A 26179-nucleotide genomic window follows, 5' to 3' on the forward strand; every position below is an offset into this window, starting at 1 on the left:
AATACAAATATGGTCACCAGAGAGATACTAGCCACAGATTCAGGGTCAGTTATTTTCCCATTGTACGAATTGTTAAGTTTATGGAATGTAAGGGAAATCTGATCCTAGGTCTGCGAATAAAGCCAGGCGTCTACTCTGTGATGACATCAGTCAGCGGAGCCAAATAGCAGTGTAGTTTCCCAGCGAACGAAAACATAAACGTTGTTATTTTGCTACCTTTACGATTAATTGCGAATATTTTCATGTTGAGCTATAGATTGTGGATAAATACGCACAGAAAGGTACACCATGCCAACGTTAATGCTTTATTTATCTAAAACGAGCCGATTTAGAAATGGTCAATGGGGAAATACATTAAGTGGAACAGAGGGTGGAACAGGAAAAAACTAAAATGACGTAAACCACTACACCTCCCTATTCCCTTCCTGGTTGTTGCGCGCATTGTCCCACTGTCGGGCTAGGGAGGGTGTAGAACTACCACATGCCTCCTCCAATACATGTCGAGTCAGCCAGCCGCTTCTTTTCACCTGACAGCGAGGACTCTCACTGGGGGAATGTAACGCATGTGGAGGTTCACGCTATTTCCCCCCGATCCCCTCCCTGCTGAACAGACCGACCAGTAGGAACCGCAGTTTACAACGACCAGGACACATACCCCGCCGGCTTCCCACCCACTAACACTGCCAATAATGTTAGTAGGGACGACTGACCAAGCTGGAGGTACCGCTGACAGCTGGATTCGATCCCAGAGTCTCTGCGGTGGTAGGCGAGTGCATTCTCCACTGCGCTACCCAGCCGCCCCAAATAATACCTCTTCTGTATTAGAAAATCCATCTTTAAAAAATATATCTTTGTATCTTTTCAATGTAATAATGTAAATAATAAAACAGTAACCTCACTCGTAATCCTAATTATTGTATCATAAGCATCTTATGTAGGGATGTTCGATATTGGCTTTTTTACCGATAACCGATATACCGATATTGTCCAACTCTTAATTTCCGATACCGATATACCGTAATTCCTCTAATAGTAACCCCGGCTTGTATTTGTTTCAACTGTAGCGGGTACCAGGCTTGTATTAGGAGGAGGCCTGTATAAGAGGGAGGCCTATATTTCAAATTTTCAAACGGATCATAATGAATAAATCAACATTTTGTGTCAGTTTGAACCCAGTAAAATGTACTGGGTTCATTTATTGAAACCAAGTACTGTATGAAATAGTAAACAGTGCAATTACAGGTGGTCACTGGTCATTTCAACGTTTTCAAAGTGAAATCAAGTAACTAGCTCAGTATGCAGCTCAGTATATTAGTAACCCGGCTTGTATTAGGAGGCCGGCTTATAATTGCTTAGCTCAAGAGCGCACCCGGCCATTAATAGAGACCCGGCTTGTATTTGAGACCCGGTTACTATTAGAGGAATTACGGTATGCAGGGTTTCCCCATCCAAAAAACTGAATAATTTCAGGTAATTAACATTACATATCTCTTGTTGTGGAATTAACATAACATTATGCATACTTTTGACAATAAATAAAATAAGAATTTGTTCTTACTTGCTTGCCTGGGTAAATAAAGGTTAAATAAATGTAAAAAAAAAAATATTACAAAAATGTATTTATTTTTTAGAAAACCGATACAGATATTTTCCGATATTACATTTTAATGCGAATATCAGCCGATAATATCGGTAGGCCGATAATATCGGACATCCCTAATCTTATGTCATCATAAATCAAACCAAAATAATAAGCGAATCAGTGTAATCAATGGATTAACACTAGCTACAAGCTAATTAGTCTCATCAATGAGTAACCCGGATAACTCTAACTATAAGTATATCAGTCCCATCAATGGGTAACACTAGGTACAAGTTAACCAATTTCATCAATGGACAACACTAGCTACAAGCTAATCAGTATCATCAATATCCCCCCCGACATCAGGAACATTGACTTCATCATTCCATTTAAAACCCACCTCAAAACCCACCTGTTTAGGCAGGCGTATGTCTGATTTTATTTTGTCTGATTTTATATTTTTAATTTTTTATATTTTAATGGATTGCGATTGTGAATTTAACTGTTTTTAAACTGTTGTACAGCGACCTTGAGTGCCTTGAAAGGCGCCTTATAAATAGAATGCATTATTATTATTATTATTATTATTATTATTATTATTATTATTATTATTATTATTATTATTATTATTATTATTATTATCAATGTCTAATCAGTCTTACCAATGTGTACCTCTAGCTACATACAGCCACATATACACTACAGCCTGTATATATACAACTAACTATAGTAAACCACTACAGCCTGTAGAGATACTACTAACTATAGTAAACCACTACAGCCTGTAGAGATACAACTAACTAAAGTACCCAGAAATGTTTTTATTTAAATAAATGTGTTAATTGGCAGTCTGTATCAGTATATTTTTAAATGTCGGTTACTTCCTACCTGAATAAGACGCTTTAAAGCTCTCCTCTTTTTCATGGCTGAAAAACGCATCTTCCGCCTCCTCCTCCTCCTCTTCTTCTTCTTCTTCTTCTTCTTCTTCTTCTTTCTCCTGCTGCTCCACTGCTCCCTCATCCTCTGCTTTCCTCTCCTCCATTCTTAGATGGAGCTCCTTTCCTTCCATTTCCTCCTCTTCTTGTTGCACCTCCTTTTCCTGCTCCCCCTCTATCCTCTGTTGTGGACTTTTTCCCTCCACTTCCTCCCGTTCTACCCCAAGTTCCTCCTCCCCTCTTCTTTCCTCCTGTTCCCTCATTCTCTCCTCCATCTTCTTTTCTTCCGCCAAGGTTCTCTGATCGTCCAGGTGGTTCTCCTCATCAGCCAAGACCACGTCTGAAAAAGGCAAAACAAACCATGTTGTTTAACCTTTATTTAAGCTTTATTTAAGCATTATTTAACCTATATTTACCCTTTATTTACCCTTTATTTAACCTTTATTATCCGGGGTAGATTATCCAATGCTCTCTTTCAGCAACACCCTGCTTCAAACTCACACAGTTCCACACATTCACATCTAGGAGCTGCCCAGTATAACCACAGTGAATGAATGAATGATCATTGCATTTATATAGCGCTTTCTCTAGACAGACTAAAAGCGCTGCCCACAATGTGGGGTGGAAAGTCTCCTTCACCACTCCCTCAACCACAGCCTGACACTGTTGACCACCAGGACCTTCCCAGTACAACCACAGTCTGTTGACCACTAGAACCTTCCCAGTACAACCACAGCCTGACACTGTTGACCACTAGAACCTTCCCAGTACAACCACAGTCCGACACCGTTGACCACTAGAACCTTCCCAATACAACCACAGTTTGACACTGTTGACCACAAGAACCTTCCCAGTACAACCAGTCTGACACTGTTGACCACTGAGCAGCTTCACTGGAGCAGTTGGGGATGAAGTGCCTTGCTCAAGGGTAATTCAGTGGTGGGTGTTGAATTCATTAGGACTGTTTTCAATGCTGTTTCAGCATTCCATTATTACTGTATTCATTGGTGTTTCAGAGATGCCTTTCCATAACTATATCTATACTCTTTGATTATATCTCCGCCCCTGTTACCACGATGACAGTGTGCTGACCATTTCTAGCTGAGGGGGTGAGAAAAAAACTTTCCTGCTGCCCTGCAGGCTATTTTTAACAGGCTTAGATGGAAGCACCCTCCATTTCTCTCTCTCTCTCCATCCATCCATCCTACCCCCCCCCCCCCCCCCCCCCCCCCCCCCCCTCCAGCCTCCTCCCTCTTTGTGATTGGTCAGCCTGGTGAAAGACACCCAGCCGAGTGAGTGTTTCTCACCGCCCCATCCTTCTCTCTGCGGGTGAGATTTGGGGAACACAGCAAGACATGCACACTGACAGGCAGACACAGACACAGACACACACACACCTACACACACACCTACACACACAAGCATAGCACAATGCCACAGACACACACAAGCATAGCACAATGCATGTACGGACACACTATGTATATGTCTGCAGAGGTACTCACCCATAGGTTCTTGTGTCTCCCTTTGTGACTGTGCGTGTTCCTTTGGGCTCGGTGGGGGAGAGTTGGTTCTGGACGGGCCACAGACGAGACTAACAGGACCAGCGCTAGCTTCAGACAGACTGGACCGCATGACGCTAGCCTGAATCACATTGGACTGCATGCCGCTAGCCTGAATCACACTGGACTGCATGCCGCTAGCCTGAATCACACTGGACTGCATAACGCTAGCCTGAATCACAATGGACTGCATGGGGCTAACCTGGCTTGAATGCATGGGGCTAACCTGCCTTGAATGCATGGGGCTAACCTGCCTTGAATGCATGGGGCTAACCTGGCTTGAATGCATGGGGCTAACCTGCCTTGAATGCATGGGGCTAACCTGCCTTGAATGTATGTGGCTAACCTGGCTTGAATGCATGGGGCTAACCTGGCTTGAATGCATGGGGCTAGCAACTGGGCTGGCACGCAGGGAGCCAGCTTGAAAAGCATAAGAGGGGCTTGTCTGAATGAGGCTAGCTTGACTTGAGCTGATGTGCGTGGGGCTAGGCCCTATGGGGCTAGCAGGAATAGGACTAGCCCGAGTGGAGCTCGCATCGACAGGGTTAGGTGGCTTTTCACTCATATGAATGGGGGTGGACGTGGCAGTGCTTTCCTGGGTTTCCATAGAGGGGCTTTCCTGGCATTGAGTGGGACTAGCTAGCATTTCACTAGCATGGCTCTGACTAGCAAACATGGAGCAAACACGAAAAGAGCTGTCATGAGAAGGACTGGCAGGCACCGAGCTACTGTGGCTTGGACTGTCTGTGGTTTGAGCAAAGCGTGGGTGAACAGGACTTTGTGGGGCAGAGCTCTGTAGCATAGAGCTAACTGCTATTTGATTATCATGACTTGTACTACTTGCAGTGGACATAGCTTGGGTCCGAGTAAGGCTTGATTGTGTGGGGCTACCATATGTTTCACTGAAATGAACTGGGCTAGCCTTGGGACTTTGTGTAGAGGTATCATTGCCTAAGCTAGCATGTGTGGGGCTATGTGTAAGGATATCACTGCCTAACCTAGCATGTGTGGGTCTATGTGTATGGGTAACACTGCCTAAGGTAGCATGTGTGGGACTTTGTGTAGGGGTAATGTTGCCTAAGCTAGCATGTGTGGGGCTATGTGTAGGGGTAACATTGCCTAAGCTAGCAGGTGTGGGGCTATGAGTAGAGGTGACATTGCCTAAGTTAGCAGGTGTGGGGCTATGAGTAGAGGTAACACTGCCTAAGCTAGCATGTGTGGGGCTATGTGTAGGGGTAACATTGCCTAAACTAGCATTTGTTGGACTAGCATAGGCTGAGATGGGATGTGTGGGACTACTATGTTTTGAGCTAACATGGACAGGGCTGCCATGTTCACAGTTAACATGAACAAGGCTGCTACTCTCAGAGCTAACATGGACAGGGCTGCTATGTTTTGAGCTACCATGGACAGGGCTGCTATGTTTTGAGCTACCATGGACAGGGCTGCTATGTTTTGAGCTACCATGGACATGGCTGCTATGTTTTGAGCTACCATGGACATGGCTGCTATGTTTTGAACTACCATGGACAGGGCTGCTATGTTTTGAGCTACCATGGACAGGGCTGCTATGTTTTGAGCTACCATGGACAGGGCTGCTATGTTTTGAGCTACCATGGACAGGGCTGCTATGTTTTGAGCTACCATAGACAGGGCTGCTATGTTTTGAGCTACCATGGACAGGGCTGCTATGTTTTGAGCTACCATGGACAGGACTGCTATGTGTTGAGCTACCATGGACAGGACTGCTATGTTTTGAGCTACCATGGACAGGGCTGCTATGTTTTGAGCTACCATAGACAGGGCTGCTATGTTTTGAGCTACCATGGACAGGGCTGCTATGTTTTGAGCTACCATGGACAGGGCTGCTATGTGTTGAGCTACCATGGACAGGGCTGCTATGTTTTGAGCTACCATGGACAGGGCTGCTATGTTTTGAGCTACCATGGACAGGGCTGCTATGTGTTGAGCTACCATGGACAGGGCTGCTATGTGTTGAGCTACCATGGACAGGGCTGCTATGTTTTGAGCTACCATGGACAGGGCTGCTATGTGTTGAGCTACCATGGACAGGGCTGCTATGTGTTGAGCTACCATGGACAGGGCTGCTATGTGTTGAGCTACCATGGACAGGGCTGCTATGTTTTGAGCTACCATAGACAGGGCTGCTATGTGTTGAGCTACCATGGACAGGGCTGCTATGTTTTGAGCTACCATGGACAGGGCTGCTATGTTCAGAGCTAACATGAACAGGGCTGCTATTCTCAGCGCTAACATGGACATGGCTGCTATCGGCTGAAACAATGTGTTGAGTAGTTGGTAGTGGGTGGGCAGGATAAGGGCTGGTTTGAATGTGGATTGGACTAGCATGGGCAGAACAAGACCTAAATGGGCTGTGGATGATGCTAGCATCCGTGGGACTCAAGTTTTCAGCGATGTGAATGGGGCTAGCATCAATCGACCTGCAGTGAATGGGGGTAGCATCAGTCGACTTATAGCAAATAGGGCTAAAGCTATCTTGTGAATGTGAGGGGCTAGCCTCTATGTGACTAGCATGAGAGGGACTATTGCTAGCTTGAACGTGCATGGGGCTAACACTAGTCAGACTATATCTAGCATTAACCTCTGAATGAATAGGGCTAGCATGAGTGGGACTAGCATGTGATTGGTTAGTATGGCTAGGACTGTCCACAACTATCTCCATTTCTTCTTCCTGAGTTTTGCTGGGATGGATGTGGCCAGCTTGTAGTGGCAAGCAGCTAGCTTGTAGCAGCGAGGAGCTAGCTTGTAGCAGTAAGGGGCTAGCTTGAACAATTATGGAGCTGACATGAACAGGGCTAGTCTCCATTGGACATGTAGCAGGGGTTTGCACAGGACTAACAAGGGTGTGAAAAGGGAAAGGGAAAACAGGCATTTCACTTGCATGTGTGGGGCTAGTGCTAACCAGGCTAGCTTGGATACGTATAGGGCTAGCATTAAAGTCAACCGCTTCAATGCAACAAGAGGGGCTAGCTTGAAGAGAGCTGTGTTGAATGGGACTAGCTGGGGTTTCCTGCGTTTCACTGGCATGAGGTGGGCTAGCTAAGCTAGGGGAGATGGTTTGTGGTGTCGGAGTGACCGGGGAGTAACAAGGGCTATCAACAGAACTGCAATGGCCCCAGGGCGGGCTAGCTTGGACAGGACTAGCAGACTGGGCTCTGGACTGGTCTAAGGTAGGGCTAGCAGGCTGTGTCTTGCACTGGGCTAAGGTAGGGCTAGCAGGCTGGGCTCTGGACTGGTCTAAGGTAGGGCTAGCAGACTGTGTCTTGCACTGGGCTACGGTAGGGCTAGCAGGCTGTGTCCTGCACTGGTCTAAGGTAGGGCTAGCAGACTGGGCGCTGGACTGGTCTAAGGTAGGGCTAGCAGACTGGGCTCTGGACTGGTCTAAGGTAGGGCTAGCAGACTGGGCTCTGGACTGGTCTACGGTAGGGCTAGCAGACTGGGTCCTGCACTGGTCTAAGGTAGGACTAGCAGGCTGGCTTCTGGACTGGTCTACGGTAGGGCTAGCAGACTGGGTCCTGCACTGGTCTAAGGTAGGACTAGCAGGCTGGCTTCTGGACTGGTCTACGGTAGGGCTAGCAGACTGGGTCCTGCAATGGTCTAAGGTAGGGCTAGCCGGCTGGGTCCTGCAATGGTCTAAGGTAGGACTAGCAGGCTGGCTTCTGGACTGGTCTACGGTAGGGCTAGCAGACTGGGTCCTGCACTGGTCTAAGGTAGGACTAGCAGGCTGGCTTCTGGACTGGTCTAAGGTAGGGCTAGCCGGCTGGGTCCTGCAATGGTCTAAGGTAGGACTAGCAGGCTGGCTTCTGGACTGGTCTAAGGTAGGACTAGCAGACTGGGCTCTGGACTGGTCTAAGGTAAGGCTAGCAAACTGGGTCCTGCACTGGGCTAAGTTAGGGCTAGCAGGCTGGCTTCTGGACTGGTCTAAGGTAGGGCTAGCATGCTGGGTCCTGCACTGGTCTAAGGTAGGACTAGCAGACTGGGCTCTGGACTGGGCTAAAGTAGGGCTAGCAGGCTGTGTCATGCACTGGGCTAAGGTAGGGCTAGCAGGGTGGGATCTGGACTGAGCTAGGGTAAAGCTTTCCAGTGTTTGGTCTTGGTAACTGGTGCTAAGCTGCATAGGGCTAGTCTGCATAGGACTGTCCACAGGGCTAATTCGACAAGTATTTAGCTGTGCAGGACTTTGCTCTGTATCACCAAGCCGTGTAGGACTAGCCTGCTGAATAAGAAGCATAGAACAAAGCTGCCTGGGCTGACAAGGCTGTGTAGAGCAGGACTGTGTAGGGCTAGCAGGCTGTGACAGACTACGAAGTATTGGGATAAACTGGGGCTGTGATGGGCTACATGGAGCTGAAGGACTAATGGAGGTGCGAAGAGCATAGGTAGGCCTAACATAAGCTGGGCTGCCTGTTGTCTCCATAATGCTACAGTAGGCTGGTGAAATGCTTCCCTGGTCCAGTGTAGAAATCTCCTGTGTAGGCCCACATCGCATAGGGCTGGGAGCGTGAGTAGGGCTAGGAGGGTGAGTAGGGCTAGGAGAGTGAGTAGAGCCACATGGCGTAGGACTAGAAGAGTGAGTAGGGCTAGGGGAGTGAGTAGGGCTGGGAGAGTGAGTAGGGCTAGGGGAGTGAGTAGGACTAGGAGAGTGAGTAGGGCTAGGAGAGTGAGTATGGATAGGATGGTGAGTAGGACTAGGAGAGTGAGTAGGGCTAGGAGAGTGAGTAGGGATAGGATGGTGAGTAGGGCTAGGAGGGTGAGTAGGGCTAGGAGAGTGAGTAGGGCTAGGAGAGTGAGTAGGACTAGGAGAGTGAGTAGGGCTAGGAGAGTGAGTAGGGATAGGATGGTGAGTAGGGCTAGGAGGGTGAGTAGGGCTAGGAGAGTGAGTAGGGCTAGCAGGGTGAGTAGGGCTAGGAGGGTGAGTAGAGCTAGCAGAGTGAGTAGAGCTAGCAGGGTGAGTAGGGCTAGCAGGGTGAGTAGAGCTAGCAGGGTGAGTAGAGCTAGCAGAGTGAGTAGAGCTAGCAGGGTGAGTAGGGCTAGCAGAGTGAGTAGAGCTAGCAGGGTGAGTAGGGCTAGCAGGGTGAGTAGAGCTAGCAGAGTGAGTAGAGCTAGCAGGGTGAGTAGGGCTAGCAGGGTGAGTAGGGCTAGCAGGGTGAGTAGGGCTAGCAGAGTGAGTAGAGCTAGCAGGGTGAGTAGAGCTAGCAGGGTGAGTAGGGCTAGCAGGGTGAGTAGGGCTAGGAGAGTGAGTAAAGCCACATGGTGTAGGACTAGGAGGGTGAGTAGAGCCAATTGGCGTAGGACTAAGAGGGTGAGTAGGACTAGGATGGTAACTAGAGCCACATGGCATAGGACTAGGAGGGTGAGTAGTACTAGGAGGGTGAGTAGGACTAGGAGGGTGAGTAGAGCCAATTGGCGTAGGACTAGGAGGGTCAGTAGGACTAGGAGGGTAACTAGAGCCACAAGGCGTAGGACTAGGAGGGTGAGTCGGACTAGGAGGGTGACTAGAGCCACAAGGCGTAGGACTAGGAGGGTGAGTAGGACTAGGAGGGTGACTAGAGCCACATGGCGTAGGACTAGGAGGGTGAGTAGGACTAGGAGGGTGACTAGAGCCACATGGCGTAGGACTAGCAGGGTGAGTAGGACTAGGAGGGTGACTAGAGCCACATGGTGTAGGACTAGGAGGGTGAGTAGGACTAGGAGGGTGACTAGAGCCACATGGTGTAGGGCTAGGAGGGTGAGTAGGGCTAGCAGGGTGAGTAGGGCTAGGAGGGCTAGCAGGGTGAGTAGGGCTAGGAGGGTGAGTAGGGCTAGGAGGGTGAGTAGGGCTAGCAGGGTGAGTAGGGCTAGCAGGGTGAGTAGGACTAGGAGAGTGAGTAGGGCTAGCAGGGTGAGTAGGGCTAGCAGGGTGAGTAGGGCTAGCAGGGTGAGTAGGACTAGGAGAGTGAGTAGAGCTAGCAGGGTGAGTAGGGCTAGCAGGGTGAGTAGGACTAGGAGAGTGAGTAGGGATAGGATGGTGAGTAGGGCTAGGAGGGTGAGTAGGGCTAGCAGGGTGAGTAGGGCTAGGAGGGTGAGTAGGGCTAGCAGGGTGAGTAGGGCTAGCAGGGTGAGTAGGGCTAGGAGAGTGAGTAGGGATAGGATGGTGAGTAGGGCTAGGAGGGTGAGTAGGGCTAGCAGGGTGAGTAGGGCTAGCAGGGTGAGTAGGGCTAAGCTGCTGGTTGGTGCTACTTGGAGTAGAGCTATCCTGGTCCAGTGTAAGTTCAGTATCCTGTGCAGAGCTATGTTGCGTAGGGCTGTGCTGATGCTCTGTAGGGCCAGGTCCAGTCTGAGTAGGGCTTTGTGAAGAGTGGGCATCGACACCATATGTAGAGCTATGTGGGGGAGAGCAATGTTGAGAATGTGTAGGGCTACAAACCATAGGACTGTGTGAGCTATGAGGAAGCTCTGCAGGCCTAAGTTGATTATCTGTAGACTGGGTGGGGTGGCTACATGGGGTGTGGGTAGGACTATGGTGTTCCCTCTCCAGTACAGAGCTGCCTTGGGTAGGACTATGTAAGACTGCATAGGGCTGCATAGGACTGCATGGGGGGCTATGATGAGCCAGTGTGCAGATGACTTCAGTGGGGCTATGCTGAGCCTCTACAGCACTAAAGTAAGCCTGCGTGTGACTTTGCGGAGGATGTGAGGAGATGACCAGCGTAGGGCTATGGGGTGGATGGCCACACTGAGCCTGTGTTGGACTGATAGGAGAGTTCTGAGCAGGGCTTTGTTGCGACAGTAAGGAGATGACTTGGACAGTAGGACTCTCTGGTCTGGTCTCGTCCTCCATGGTCACCTCCAGGGGCCGACAGATGTAGCAGATGAATCCATCAGAGCCCTGGGCCCCCCCGCCAGCCCGGCCCACACATTCCACATGGAGCCACCTGGAGGAACACGCACACGTTAGTCATGCAAAGCACAGCAGTGTGTTTGTGCATTTAATGAACAGCATACATCTCAGAAATGCTCGTAAAAACCGGTGCTGAAAGAAAAAGAAAATGTAAATTGTCCGGTACGCAATACGAGATATTCATCATGGCTCCACCAGGTTCTATCAAGCTCCACCAGGTTCTATCAAGCTCCACCAGGTTCTATCAAGCTCCACCAGGTTCTATCGAGCTCCACCAGGTTCCATCAGGTTCCATCAGGTTCTATCAGACTCCATCAGGTTCTATCAGACTCCATCAGGTTCTATCAGACTCCATCAGGTTCTATCAGGTTCTATCAGACTCCATCAGGTTCTATCAGGTTCTATCAGACTCCATCAGGTTCTATCAGGCTCCATCAGGTTCTATCAGGTTCTATCAGACTCCATCACGTTCCATCAAGCTCCATCAGGTTCTATCAGGCTTCATCACATTCTATCAAGCTTCATCGTGTTCTACCAGGCTTCATTGAGTTCTATCGGGTTCTATCAGGCTCCATCAGGTTCCATCAGACTCCATCAGGTTCCATCAGACTCCATCAGGCTCCATCAGGCTCCATCGGGTTCTATCTGGCTCCATCGGGGTCCACCAGGTTCCATCAGGTTATATCCAGCTTCATCTAGTTCTATCAGGCTCCATCAGGTCCTATCTGGCTCCATCTGGGTCCACCAGGTTCCATCTGGTTCCATCAGGTTATATCCAGCTTCATCTAGTTCTATCAGGCTCCATCAGGTCCTATCTGGCTCCATCTGGGTCCACCAGGTTCCATCAGGTTATATCAGGCTCCATCGTGGGGTGAATTGCTGTCCAATTTACTGATGTAAACATAGGTCTTTTGGACTTAGAAAGCACAATCACCTTCTCTCTCTATGTAACTATACATGTCTCTATAGAGAGCTTGTGTGTGTGTGTGTGTGTGTGTGTGTGTGTGTGTGTGCGCGTGTGTGTGTGTGTGTGTGTGTGTGTGTGTGTGTACCTTTGACAGCAGCAACAACAACAGTAGTCTTGAGGACAGTAGGGGTCTGGAGACACACCACACAGTGGGCAAGGCAGGGCCGGGTCACATGACTCACAGAGAGACGGGTGATTGGCCCACTGGCCGGATGACCTCACACCACACCGGCTGCACACCCTGCAGTTCTGAAGAGAGAAGAAAGAGAGTAAGTGAAGAGTAATACACAGCGTCTCCTTTTCATTACTCATTCTATCACATTCCCCTCTCCTTTCCTCTCCTCCTATCTCTCCTATCATTGTATCATCTAGGGCTGAGCCCAAACGTTTGAAGGTTCGGACCTTCGTTCGTTACGTTGGCACTCGAATCTTAATGAATGGGTTTGAACCTCCGCTTATTTATTTTTTTAGAACAGCGCCCCATTCCTCTCCCATTGCCGTAAAGCGGTCTGTTGCTGAAAAGCTGTAACTCCACACGGCATGTCGCTAGGTTGGAGAGTCGGCTTCTGTGTGTTTCTAGCGTTGACGTGAACTTGAAAGAGTCACTAGTTTTGTTTTTATACATTACAATAATGAGGTCATCGTCGTCGTCACTGTCATATAGTGGTGGGGATAATTTCGGAATTTCGGGGTACAGCAACGTTATTGATTTAGATGTAGCAATGTTAGCTTGTTGTGCCGGTAATATAATAATGCAGGACTTTTTTTAGAAGTCTTTATTCAGCATGCAACGACACACTTGCGATGGGCGGCACACACACACACAGGAACACACAGACACATGCATTGTTTTTTGGGTCGCCGATGCGATTGAGTCTCTGCGCTTGACCCATCCCGTCGTCCTTCCCCCCAAGGGCAGCCGGGAGCAGATAGGGGCGTCGGCGAGGTACCGCGCCCCGGGGACCAATCCAAGTGCTCCTGCCCGTCTTCATCAGGGTCTGTTGTGCATGTTTTTCCATTGGGTTTCTCTTATCGGGGGGCAAACCCTTGCGAGCACGGGGAGAACATGCAACCTCCACATAGAAAGGCCTGGGAGATACCCCACCTGGTAGCCCCTTTCGTGACTGTGATACAGTCACTTCCTAGCCCATAGCAAACCAACGTATGTTGACCATGAAGGACTGGTTCTGCCCGAACCGTTCGTTATACAAGTATCACAGAGACATTTCAAAGGTACTCACAGTTGCACGAGGGTTTCGGACAAAAATACGTGATGGTTTGAAAGCGCTGTGTTGCTAATAAACATTTTAAATATTTTTTATAAACTGGTCAACACTGCTCAAAACGGCTTTATTTCCGTATTTGGCTGCCTGGTGCGCCTGCGCTGTGATCACAGCGCATGCGCATCATGCACCCAACGCCGGAAATAATGCAGTGTTGACCAGTTTATAAAAAATATTTTAAATGTTTATTTTTCTCTGTGAAATTTCTCTGTGATACTTGTATAACGAACGGTTCGGGCAGAACCAGTCCTTCATGGTCAACATACGTTGGTTTGCTATGGGCTAGGAAGTGACTGTGGATTCACTCTGTGTATCACAGTCACGAAAGGGGCTACCCCACCTGGGTACCTGGCAACGCGGAAAACCTGGACCCTGGACCTTCTTACTGTGAGGCGACAGTGTTAACCACTACACCACCGTGCCGCCTAATAAATCATTAGCAACGTTAGCTTGTTGTGCGGGTAATAAATCATTAGCTTGTGCCTGGCTGTAGGTTTTTGGAGTGTACCGTCCGTCTTCCAAATCTCTAAATTTTATGGTACAATGTTTTATTAAATTAATTTAAAAAACTATGATTCGAAGGTCCGTTCGAAAAACACTGCCAAAGTTCGAATCCTGGCTTCGGGGACAGCTCTAGTATCATCTCATCTCCTTTCCTATTCCTATACCCTCCCCTCCCCTCCCCTCCCCTCCTCTCCTCTCCTCTCCTCTCCTCACATCTCTCCTCACATCTCTCCTCACATCTCTCCTCCTCTCCTCTCCCCTCTCTGAGAACAACAGCTATTTCCCTCCAGATGAAAACAAGAGTGAGAGAGGGAGAGAAGGAAAAAGACAGGGAGAGAAAGGGAAAATTGAAAGATAGAGGGATGACAGAAAGAGACAGAGAAAGACACACACAGAGAGAGAGAGACACACACACACAGAGAGGGAGAGACAGAAAGAGGCAGAGAGAGGCAGTGAGGGAGACAGAGAGGCCGAGAGAGAGAGACAGACAAAGAGAGAGAGAGAGAGAGAGAGAGAGAGAGAGAGAGAGAGAGAGAGAGAGAGAGAGAGAGAGAGAGAGAGAGAGAGAGGCAGAGAGAGAGACATACAGAGAGAGACAGAGAGGCAGTGAGGGAGACATAGAGAGAAAGAGAGGCAGAGAGACAGATGGAGAGAGAGAGAGAGAGAGAGAGAGAGAGAGACAGAGAGGCAGAGAGATAGACAGAAAGAGGCAGAGAGAGACAGAGAGAGATAAAGAGGCAGATAGAGGCAGATAGACAAGAAAGAGGCAAAGAGAAAGACAAAAAGAGAGGCAGAGAGAGGCAGGGAGAAAGAGACAGGTAGAGACATAGCGTAGAGGTAAAGAAAAATAAGGTCTGAGACTGAGGCAGAAAAAGAGATTTGAGTGCGTTTGTGTTACTGACCTTGATGTCGACACATGTTACTGACCTTGATGTCGACACAGAAGCACAGTAGTACCGTGTGTGAAAGTGATTTAGTGTGTGTGAGCATGTGTGTGTGTGTGTGTGTGTGTGTGTGTGTGCGTGTGTGAGTGTCACCTTGCACCTCCAGCCAGCAGGTGTGTGCTCCAGTGGGGGTGTGAGACAGTGTGTGTGGAAGGCTTTATCACAACGCTCACACACCAGCAACACAGTGTCATCTCCTCGTGACCTGCAGACACAGACGCACACACGCACACACACACACACACACACACACACACACACACACACACACACACACACACACACACACACAGGGACAGGGACAGAGACAGAGACAGAGAGCAGTGAGTTAGCATTAGGAGATGAGGATGTCGTCTGTTCTGACTCTATAATGCACCTCAGTAGTGACATTCCATTTGGCCCTGCCTCCTGGTTCAAAAGCTACTACACTTTTACCAGAGACCAGGTGCTTCTCCTGAAATACCCCCCCGCCTTGAATAAATGATCATTGCATGGCGACAGTGTCTCAGGAGGTATAGAGCAGTCGTCTGGTAATCTGAAAGTTACCGGTTCGATTATAGCTCCTCCCGGCAGCGTGTCGAAGTGCAAGACACTTAACCCCTAACTGCAGCGGATGAGCAGGTTGGCACCTTGCATGGTTGTCATCAGTGTTTGAATGTCTGGGTGAATGAGTGAATGTGAGGCATAAGTTGTAAAGCGCTTTGGGTAAAAGGGCTACATGAATGCAGCCGGTTAACCATGTATATATCACTATTCTAGAAAAAGGATTTACAATGTACCTTAACCTTGTTTCATATGTCTTGTTGTGGTGGTCTGTGCGGTCTACATGGCATCAACAGTGATATTGCACAATTGCTGTGTACTCTGCACAGCACCCTGAGCGACTATGTGTGCAGGGTTCGTGCAGGGTCAGGGTTCGTGCAGGGTCAGGATCCGTGTTGGGTCAGGGGTCAGGGACCATGCAGAGTCTGACTTTGTAGCCGCACACCTCGAAAACTTTTCAGAGCTTGAAAAACATAATTTACTAATTCCTTTTCCAGATTTACATATGTTTGTGTGTGTGCACTTTTACCTGCACATCTGACAGACTCTGCATTGTGGGCACTGCCAGCCTGCCCGGCTCAGTGGGTCAGAGGTCACCGGGGGGCCGAGGCAGCTGGCATGGTAGTGGAGACAACAGCTACAACACGTCAAGTGATCACCAACATCACCTACACTACTACACAAAACACACTCAGATACTAGAGAGAGAGAGAGAGAGAGAGAGAGAGAGAGAGAGAGAGAGAGAGAGAGGCAGGGAGAGAGAGGGGGAGGGGATGGAGAGAGGGGGAGGGGAGAGAGAAGGGGAGGGAGGGAGAGAGGCAGGAACAGAAAGCAGATTGGTCAATCATTGTCAATCATCTTCAATCACAGTCAAATGTTGTTACCCCGTGTGTGTGTGTGTGTGTGTGTGGTGTGTGTATTTACCTGTGTGTGTGTGTCTGGTACACAGTATATCTCTGTGTGTCCAGTCCATGCTGGCTCCGGCAGCAGCGGCACAGGGGAAGTGGAAGGAATGACCACATCCTGTCTCCCTGCAGCGCAGTGATGCCCCCAGACGCCTGCAGAACACACACACCTGCAACACACACACACACAGAGGACACCCGTCACTCACATCCACAACAACACTAGCAACACAGCTCAGTGGCTACAGTTGTCCTTCAATGAGACTCACCCGTTACATGATTACCTGTTGTTTGCCTACCAAGATGTCTGCCACGATGTAATACTATACTGTGTCATGGTAACCAACTGTAAAGATGGACCCGTACAACTTTATATCAGATGAGTCTACAACCAAATATGGTCAACTGACCTGTGTGCTTCCTGAGTCTAGAACCAAATATGTGACCCGGCCCAGCAGTTGGCTCATGTCGGAAACTCAGATTGTAAGAAAATTTATGAAATGGGATGCTGTTAAATGTTCCTTTGATGCAGTCAGAGCTTGGTAAAGCTGCATTCTCCCACTATGCTCCCTTTTTATGGAATACGCTGCAAGTGAAACTTTGTCTACAGGCACTTCCTACTGTGAATGCTTTTAAAGGTATGCTACGATTAGCCCTTTATGAAACATGTAACTGTTTTACCTGATGCTATTGTTGATGTGATTATGCTCCTTGCCACTGCACAAATGACCCTCTGTATTTATATTTGAATTGTATGTTTTTTGTTTAATGCCCTGTTTTATGTTGAAACTTGTTGTGTGCTGTGTTGGTCAGGACTCCCTGGAAGAAGAGATCTTGTATCTCAATGGGACATTCCTGGATAAATAAAGGATAAATAAAAATAAAAAAAATAAAAAATGTTGTGAAATATAGGGCGGCTAGGTGGTGTAGTGGGCAAGGCACTCGCCACCAATGTGGAGACGCTGGGTTCGCGTGTTCGAATCCAGCTCTCCACATTGTTTTCAGTTTAGCTGGTCGTCCGCAGTAATACAAATTGGCCGTATTTACGGGGAGGGAAACTGAAGGGTGGGGATCGGGCGTTGTGGACATCGACTCCTACAGGTCGGTTGGTGCGCCTGCGCAGTAGAATCAGGAAGTGTCGGGGGCAGCGTGAGCCTCCCACGCGTTACTCCTCGCCACTGAGAGATCGAGCTGCGCAGGTGAAAAGATGCGACTGCTGTTACCTCAAGTACCGGAGGGGACTTGTGCTATGTATGACTTAGTCCACATTGCAGCCGGCTTGTGGGAGGCAAGAAACAGCGTTCGTGACAGGGGAGGGTTGAATTGGATGATACGAAATTGTGATGGGAGAAAATATAGAAAATGGGAGAAAAAGTGGATAAAAAAAAAAAAAAAATGTTGTGAAATATATCACAGTTTGAATGTTTTAAGAACATATTTACTGTAACAGCTAACAGTTACAGTATCTCTAAATAGTGAAAACTTTAGTTTAAAAAAAGCAGTCACATTTACATTAGAATCACATGAATTGGTTTCGTTGGCTAATCGTCAGCCACTGGCCTTTGTTCTCGAGTTTCTGTTGACACCCATAAAAAGCACATGGCTTTTGTGTTGAAATGCGACTATGCACTGGGATATTCAACAGAATCGACCGGCTGTCACAAAACAGTCACATCTAGGGACCTCAAAACCTACTCTAGTGAGGCCTTTAACCAAGAACTAGAGAGCCTAGACTGGTCAGATGAGCTAAGTGGTACACTAGTTGAAGAAACATGGCATGGATTCAAAACCAAATTCTCATCAATAATAAACAACATGGAAGAACCACCAGAGTTAAAAATCGTGCTGAGCCATGGATGCACTCAGACATACTGACCACTAGGGCTGGGCGATATGGCCAAAAATGATATCACGATAACGATATGATAATGTTATCATATCACTCGATATCGATAATTATCGATATTGTTATAAGTATATAAAAAAAAAAAAAAAAAAAAAAAAAAAATATATATATATATATATTTTTTTTTAAACAGATGTATGTTTATTTTGCAGCAATTCTTTGTTGTTGCCGCCATCTTTAGTGTTACAGCCCCTCACACTCCAGTTCTCAGGCTGCAGCTGGTTTGAAAGCAAAAGTAAACAGGCTTCTCTGCTGGCTGTGGCTCCAGGGGAGTTGAATAGTCAAGTCAAGTCAAGAGTTTTATTTGTCACGGCATACAGGGCATACAGTGACATGCGGGTGGTCATGCCCGCAGCGATTGTGCAATAATACAAGTAATACGAATAAGTCATAACAGGTATAATGTACATAAAGTTTAAAATGCATGGTAAAAGACATGCTAAGGTCCTGCAATAGTGCAATACAGTGTTAAGCTACAGATGAGGCACTGGGTCTTATGTACACTACTATACAATACTATTAGAGCTGTCAGTTTATCGCGTTAATTAGATTAATTAATTACACAGCAAATTATCGCGTTATGAAAATTAACTCAAAATTAATTACAAAAAAAGAATCTCATTAATTCCATAAGAACGTAGAATACACAGGGCGGCTATGTGGCGTAGTGGGCAAGGCGCTCGCCACGAATGACGGAGGCGCTGGGCTTGCCTGTTCGAGCCCAGCGCTCCACATTGCTTTCAGTTTAGCTGGCCGTCCGTACTAATACACATTGGCCGTATTAGGGGGTGGGAAACTGATGGGTGGGGATCGGGCGTTGTGGACAGCGACTCCTACAGGTCGGTTGGTGCGCCTGCGCAGTAGAATCAGGAAGTGTCGGGGGCAGCGTGAGCCTCCCACGCGTTACTCCTCGCCACTGAGAGATCGAGCTGCGCAGGTGAAAAGATGCGACTGCTGTTACCTCAAGTACCGGAGGGGACTTGTGCTATGTATGACTTAGTCCACATTGCAGCCGGCTTGTGGGAGGCAAGAAACAGCGTTCGTGACAGGGGAGGGTTGAATTGGATGATACGAAATTGGGATGGGAGAAAAATATAGAAAATGGGAGAAAAAGTGGATCAAAAAAAAAATAACGTAGAATACACATTTACAGACTTTTTTTTTTATATATGGTCCATTTGCATGTTCTTGGTATCTGATTCTAGGGACATCTATGGATCTCAGGGAATGTATTCCAAGTGTCAGAAATACTGTGTCTGTTACTAGGCTTGAGTAAATTGTAATGAACCAAATGAGAATATCAATTAAATTTTTTTGTATCTTTGACTGTGAATAACACTATGCTTAAATTGACCAGACCTGAAAAATCTAAGCAAATTAATAGATGGAAGATGATTAAACAGAAGGTTTTGTAGATACAGTACTGAATTCTGACATCCGGACACATGCTATTTGAAATATGATTATAGAATATAGAATATCAGGCATAAAATGGTTATGCGATTAAAATGCGATTAATTAGATTAATTACAAATCATGTAATTAATTAGATACATTTTTTTATCGCCTGACAGCACTAAATACTATACAATATACAGTTATACTATATATCCTTATGCTATATCCATCTATTGCTATACAAGAACCACTCCCGTTCTTCATTATTTTTTTTTTTATTTTTTTTATATAGTAAAGTGACCTTTTCATTTTGTAAAGTGACCGTTTGGTGTGAGTGTGTGCAGCATGTGTGTGTGTTCGTGCTAAAGTGACTGTTAGTGTGTGAGCGTATACAGTATGTGTGTGTGCTCATGTGTGCTTGTGTGTGGAGAGTTCAGTGTTCAAGACTCTGTTCTGGCTCTGCTAGTTTCTTTTCTATCTTTTGGCGCTTTTTTGGTGGACAAATCACCGCACATGTGCACCGTGACTCGCGACTGGAGACTAGCTCTACTAGCACACATAGCCTACTGTGTACAGACGGTTTCAAACTGTATTTTAAATTAGAAAGAAAGCAAACTAAATAAATGGACAAGAGAAAAAGAAATCTCAATTTGGTCAGTATTGTCATTTGGACAAGCAAAGCCATTACTTTAAGTTGCAGGCTAGAAAGACAAGTCTGTCCACTGTTTCTGGTTTTAAAACTGCCCTGTTGCAGGTCCAGGTATTATCGATCGATATCGATTATTAAAATACATCGGGATAATTATCGTTATCGTTTTATCGCCCAGCCCTACTGACCGCTATGAAAACCAGAGACAAAAGATTCTCTGAACTTCATAAAAGTCAGTCAAAGCTTGCCAAAAGCCCAAACAGTGATCTCCAAGCCCACGTGGTTGAACTCAAACAACAAAGAAACAGACTAAGAAACGATGTAAACACCATGATCAAATATGCAAAAAAAAATCCTCAATGACAAAACTGAGGAAAACAAAAACAAACCCTGTGAACTTTGGAAATTACTCAACAACCAACTAGGCTGCAGTAAAAAAAAACTAAAAGATCAACATAAAGACAGAAAACAGACAAGCTGGATGTGGCCAATTACTTAAAAATGTTCTTAAAAATTGGTGCATCAAGGAAATTCCTCCGCCAGAGATATATTGTGGCGTGGATCAATATACACACTCGAGTGCATTTGGATCGCTTTCGAAACGCAATAATCTATATGATTTCGCCGTTTATTGCGCCATACAAACCGGAAATGGATCTAGGAGATCGACGTCAAATAATTGGGATATTTTTCCTCCAGTCTCATCGGCGAACGGTAAGAGGACACTAACGTTATTTTCAGCCCGATTGTCCATTTCTTTGTTTGCAATCAGTCTGATCAATATATCAACCCATACTAAATAAAGCCGTTACTGACGATCAAGGAATTATAAACGACCCCCCCCCCCTTTCCTTCACACATGATGAAGCATAATGTATACCGATCATATACATTTTAATTTTTTAATATAGCGTGTATAGGAAAGAAACGCCAATCGATAATCTATCATATGCGTCAGGGCCTATAACTAGCGTTTTTGGAATTACAGCAGAAAAGCTTAAAAACATACTTATATTCTCGACGGTATTAACACAACAATGTATGAATGAAAAAATATAACGTTCCCACATCCGGAACGATAGATAATCGATGTTGAATGGGCCATAGTAATGCAGATATAGCTATAATATTTAAAAGAAGCAAAGAAGGTAAACATCTCCATAGGCTTACAGCGGTGGCAGACTGGGTATAATGATGGGCATACTGCGTGGCAATCAATGTGTTAATAAACTACCCTCCCACTCAGGGCATTTTGGGGTAGAACACATCCTAGCCTTCTACAAAAACCTACGGGTCCGCAAAGACGACTTCAAACTCGAAATGGTAACAACAGATGAGGTTCTCAAAAAACTGACCGCCCTCCAACCTAACAAGGCCACTGGCCATAACAATATCCCCTCCAAATTCCTCAGAGACTCAGCAGCCACCATCACCCCAGTCATCACCCACATAATAAACCTCTCTATAAAACAGGGATACATCCCCAAAGACTTCAAAATTGCGAGAGTGACCCCCCTGCACAAAAAAGGCAGCAAATTAGACCCAGGGAACTACCGCCCTGTTTCTATTCTTACCTCCATCTCAAAAGTAATTCGTCTTGTTTACATCAGGGTCCCCCATTTTCAATTCATCATGACAGTTATGACATACACGACATACAGATATACAGTACTGTTACATCCAGCCAAACTTTAGATTGGATTTTCTCTCCTCTGAAACTTGATTCAAATAAGCATATCTTCTTCAAATATTTTCAGATTTCAATGTATGACACATCATTTGAAAGCTTACATTCTGTACTTTAGTACCATAGTCTGTAGAAAACTGAGAAATGACTGAGGGAGACATGGGCCACAAACTGCTGGGCTCAGTCACATAATGGTCAACTGACCTGTGTGCTTCCTGAGTCGATGGCTTTGTCGACATAGAGCAGTGATTGGCCCTCTCCTCGGCACACCCCCTCTGACCAGGCTGCACATTGCACGTGGGCACAACACTGGCCTAGAGAGAGATAGGGGGGGGGGGCAGAGAGAGAGGGGGGGGGGGTTGAATAAAGATAGGTTAGATGGAAGGATGGATGTGTAAATAAAAGTTAAAAAGGAAGGGAGGTAGGGAAGAAGGAAATATAGGTGGGATTGTACCTGTAGGGTCAAACAGTGACTGTACGTTGATGTCATGAGGCAGTCCAATGGGTCCCAGCTGCTCCAAGAACTCTCTGCAACATTCCTCATCCACAGAACCAACACCTAGGACACAAACACAATCAGAACCAACACAATGATAAACACAGTCAGAACCAACACCTAGGACACAAACAGTCAGAACCAACGCTTAGGACACAAACACAGTCAGAACCAACACCAAGAACCACCACAACGAGACAGAAAAACTGCCAGAACCAAGACAGAAGTTCAGAACCAACACAATGAGAAACAAACAGTCAAAACCAACACCTGTATTATTATAAAAATGTATTATAAAATAATAACCCATAGTTTTCTCCACTATATTAGAATTAGACCAGCACCAGATCAGCAGAGAAGAGAAGGTTCTTACCATCAGATCCAGAACTGTCTGCAGTCAAACAGAACCCCACACCATCTGGACCACTGGACCTAGAGAGAGACAGAGAGAGAAGCCCCTTTTACAAAGACTGTTCGAGCCGTTATAGCCATCTAGCAATGCCCCCATTACTGCGGTGTCAAGTAGCACCACAGTAAACCCACCGTTGTATATGCTGCCCAAATCTTCTCGATATAACACAGCAATGTGAGACAAAAACAACCCCTTGAGTTAAGAAATGTATGCTTTTGCAAGATTGTAGATTTTCTAAATCAATCTAACTTTAACTGATGACAAACTTCGACAGAAAATGTAACTAGACTAATTGACTGCCAAGTTTTCCCTGGTTAAAAAAAACACTTCCACTATTAAACATAAACACTGTTAACGTTAGAGCAATTAACTAGGGATGTTCGATATTGGCTTTTTTACCGATATCCGATATACCGATATTGTCCAACTCTTAATTTCCGATACCGATATCAACCAATACCGATATATGCGGGGTTTCCCCCCCAAAAAACACAACATTATGCATACTTTTCACAATAAATAAAATAAGAATTTGTTCTTACTTGCTTGCCTGGGTAAATAAAGGTTAAATAAATGTAAAAAAAAAAAAAAAAAAAAAAAACGATACTGATCATTTCCGATATTACATTTCTTTTCTTTATTATCTTTTTCCCCCTCCTTTTTTCCCGATTTTTCTCCCATCCCACTGTTAGTCGTTATGCCAATTCCCAACCCCCTTCCTGGTTGTTGCGCACTCCCCCCTACTGTTGGTCCGGGAGGCCGGAGACTGTCACATGTTTTCCTCCGACACATGTGCAGCCAGCCGGCAGCCAGCCTGGCAGCGCAGATTCTCACCGGGAGAGTGTAACGTGTGGAAGGTCACACTACCTTTCTCCAGATCCTACCCTCGCTGTGCAGGGCAGCGCCCCGACCGAACTGTAGGGGTCGCTGTCCACAACGCCCAGGACCCACCCACGGCTTACCTCCCCCTAACTCAGCCAAACGAGTTAGTATAGCGATCAGCCCAAGCCAAGGCAATGCTGACTCTCCGGGAGTCGAGACCGCAGCCTCTTGCATTGGTGACGGGCACAATCTCCGCTACGCCACCTGACCGCCTCCGATATTACATTTGAATGCCAATATCGGCAGATAATATCGGACATCCCTACAATTAACGTTACATATTTTCACGATAACGGCAGTTGGTTGAGTTAATTTATTATGTGCGACCACCGCAGAGCACTAACGTTAGCTAACTTAACGTTATAACTTAGCTAAGCAGTGTTAGGTTAAAGACGTGTTTCACCATGTTAAGGCTAGGCAGCTGTATGCTAACGGTAGTCATTGTAAGATGAATAGATTGTCGACTGTTAAACTCATTCACAACCAACCCTTACAGCAATCCTAACAACCCCTTCAGACTAATCATCCTAACCAACCCTTCAGAATAACCATCCTAACCAACCCTTCAGACTAACCATCCACACACTCATACAAACACACAGCATACATACACAAGCACTTGCAAATCTCTCATACACACACACATACATCCATGTGTTCAGCCAGACATCCTGAGAAACATTTATTAACCTCTCTTTCTACCTATCTTTTTGCCTCTCTTCATGTGACCCTCTCCCTCTTTTTTCCTATCTGTCTCCCTGTGTGTGTGTGTGTGTGTGTGTGTGTGTGTGTGTGTCTCTCTATTTATCTCTCTTTATGTCCCTCTCCCTTTATCTTTTTGCCTACCTCTCTCTCGCTCTCCCTGTGTGTGTGTCTCTCCCTACTTATCTCTTTTGGTTTAGCCTCTAACCCTCTAACCGACCAATCCCTGTTCTCCAACACACCAGGGGACTGCCCTATTGGCTGGCAGCCAGGCAGCTGAGTGGCTGGGGGCATTATGTCACTGTGCCCCTTGAGAGAAGACACCCGATTGGTCACTGAGAGCTGGGCTAACTAGGAAGCTGTCCCACAGTGTCTGAGAGGCGTGATTTTTTTTCCGTAGCCACAGTTTGCGAAGACGCTCTCTGATTGGCTAGCCCGCGTACAGCGAAGAGCCTCTCTGATTGGTTTAGCTCCGAAGGGCTCTGGGATAGAAATATCCGCCTTGTACATATATATTCTCTGCTTTGAAGTGGTTATGCTTTGGCCCTCTTTCGAAGTGGGTTATGCTTAGAGTTTGGAATCAGGGCTGGTGGTCCATCGCCCTGCTTTAAAGATAAACTCTAAGCATAACCCACTTCGAAAGAGGGCCAAAGCATAACCACTTCGAAGCAGAGAATATATATGTACAAGGCGGAAGAGCCCTTCGGAGCTAAACCAATCAGAGAGGGTCTTCGCTGTACGCGGGCTAGCCAATCAGAGAGCGTCTTTGCAAACTGCGGCTACGGAAAAAATCACGCGTCTGAGAGTTGAGAGGGAGTGTGATTGTGTGTGTGTGTGTGTGTGTGTGTGTGTGTGTGTGTGTGTGTGTGTGTGTGTGTGTGTGTGTGTGTGTGTGTGTGTGTGTGTGTGTGTGTGTGTGTGTGTGTGTGTGTGCGCGCGCGCGTGTGGTTGCAGGGGTCTGATAATTAGTTCTGTGTGGCACAACTCTATCAGCTGAGTAACAATGTTCATCAAAGTGTTGAGTGCTACAGTGTAAGTTAGTTTATTAGGACAAGTGCATGACAGTAAGGTTAGTTAGTGTTAGATTTCTTTATGTATTATCTTTTTAATTTTTTTTCAGATAATGGTTGAAGAAGTGCGTCTTTAGTGGACGGCGAAAGATTGGACGGGTTTTGGCTGTCCTAACTGGGGTGGGTAGTTCATAGGGGTGGGGGGGGAAATCGCAATACTTTGCGTGGCGATACTGTATAGATATTTAATTATTCATTAAAAAAATTTAAATTTGTATAAGAAAGTTGCATTGTTCATTTCAATACCTGTAATAGTACAGTTGTCCACACACACACATGTGCATTCAGTTAAGTTGGAATATGACTGTAATACAAACAGTTCAGTTTGTCAGGTACATGCAACACAGATTACAGTGTTTACATCTGTCTGCTTGAGAAAATACCATGATCTGCAATAAAAATTATTGAAGTGAGATGAACAGACTGAACTTTATTTTATTAGATAAAACATGTTGACAGTTTTACTTTGCAGTTGAAAAAAGGTAATAAATTAAATTTGATCAAATATATATATATTTTTTATAATAATAATTTCACAATACTCAGCGTATTGCGATATATTTAGTATCACGATACTATCGTATCGTGACGCAAGTATCGCAATAGTATCGTATCGTGAGGTCTCTGGCGATTCCTACCCCTAGTAGTTCATTCCACCATTGTGGGGCAAGGACTGAGAATAGGCAACTTCTCTTTGATGACCCTCCCGGAGCTTGGATAGGAGTAGGTCTGAGGCGGCCAGAAGATGCAGAGCGTAGGGGTCTTGAGGGTGTGTAGTTAGAGACCTAACATAAGTACTTCAGACACACCCCCTTATGAGAGCCACCTAG

General features: G+C 46.2%; 1 protein-coding gene across 1 annotated transcript in view; it reads right to left on the reverse strand.

The window, feature by feature from the left end:
- LOC311237806 (histone-lysine N-methyltransferase 2C-like) overlaps positions 1-26179 on the reverse strand; it is a 159001-nt gene that overhangs the window by 127709 nt on the left and 5113 nt on the right. Inside the window, 9 exon segments of the mRNA XM_084325783.1 lie at positions 2592-2857; positions 10836-11035; positions 12054-12217; positions 14793-14904; positions 15772-15915; positions 16190-16317; positions 21992-22101; positions 22242-22342; positions 22344-22346. Coding sequence (XP_084181909.1) covers positions 2592-2857; positions 10836-11035; positions 12054-12217; positions 14793-14904; positions 15772-15915; positions 16190-16317; positions 21992-22101; positions 22242-22342; positions 22344-22346 — 1228 coding nt within the window.

The sequence above is a fragment of the Notolepis coatsorum genome (genome assembly GCF_963971535.1).
Source record: "Notolepis coatsorum genome assembly, chromosome: 12".
Lineage (NCBI taxonomy): Eukaryota > Metazoa > Chordata > Actinopteri > Aulopiformes > Paralepididae > Notolepis > Notolepis coatsorum.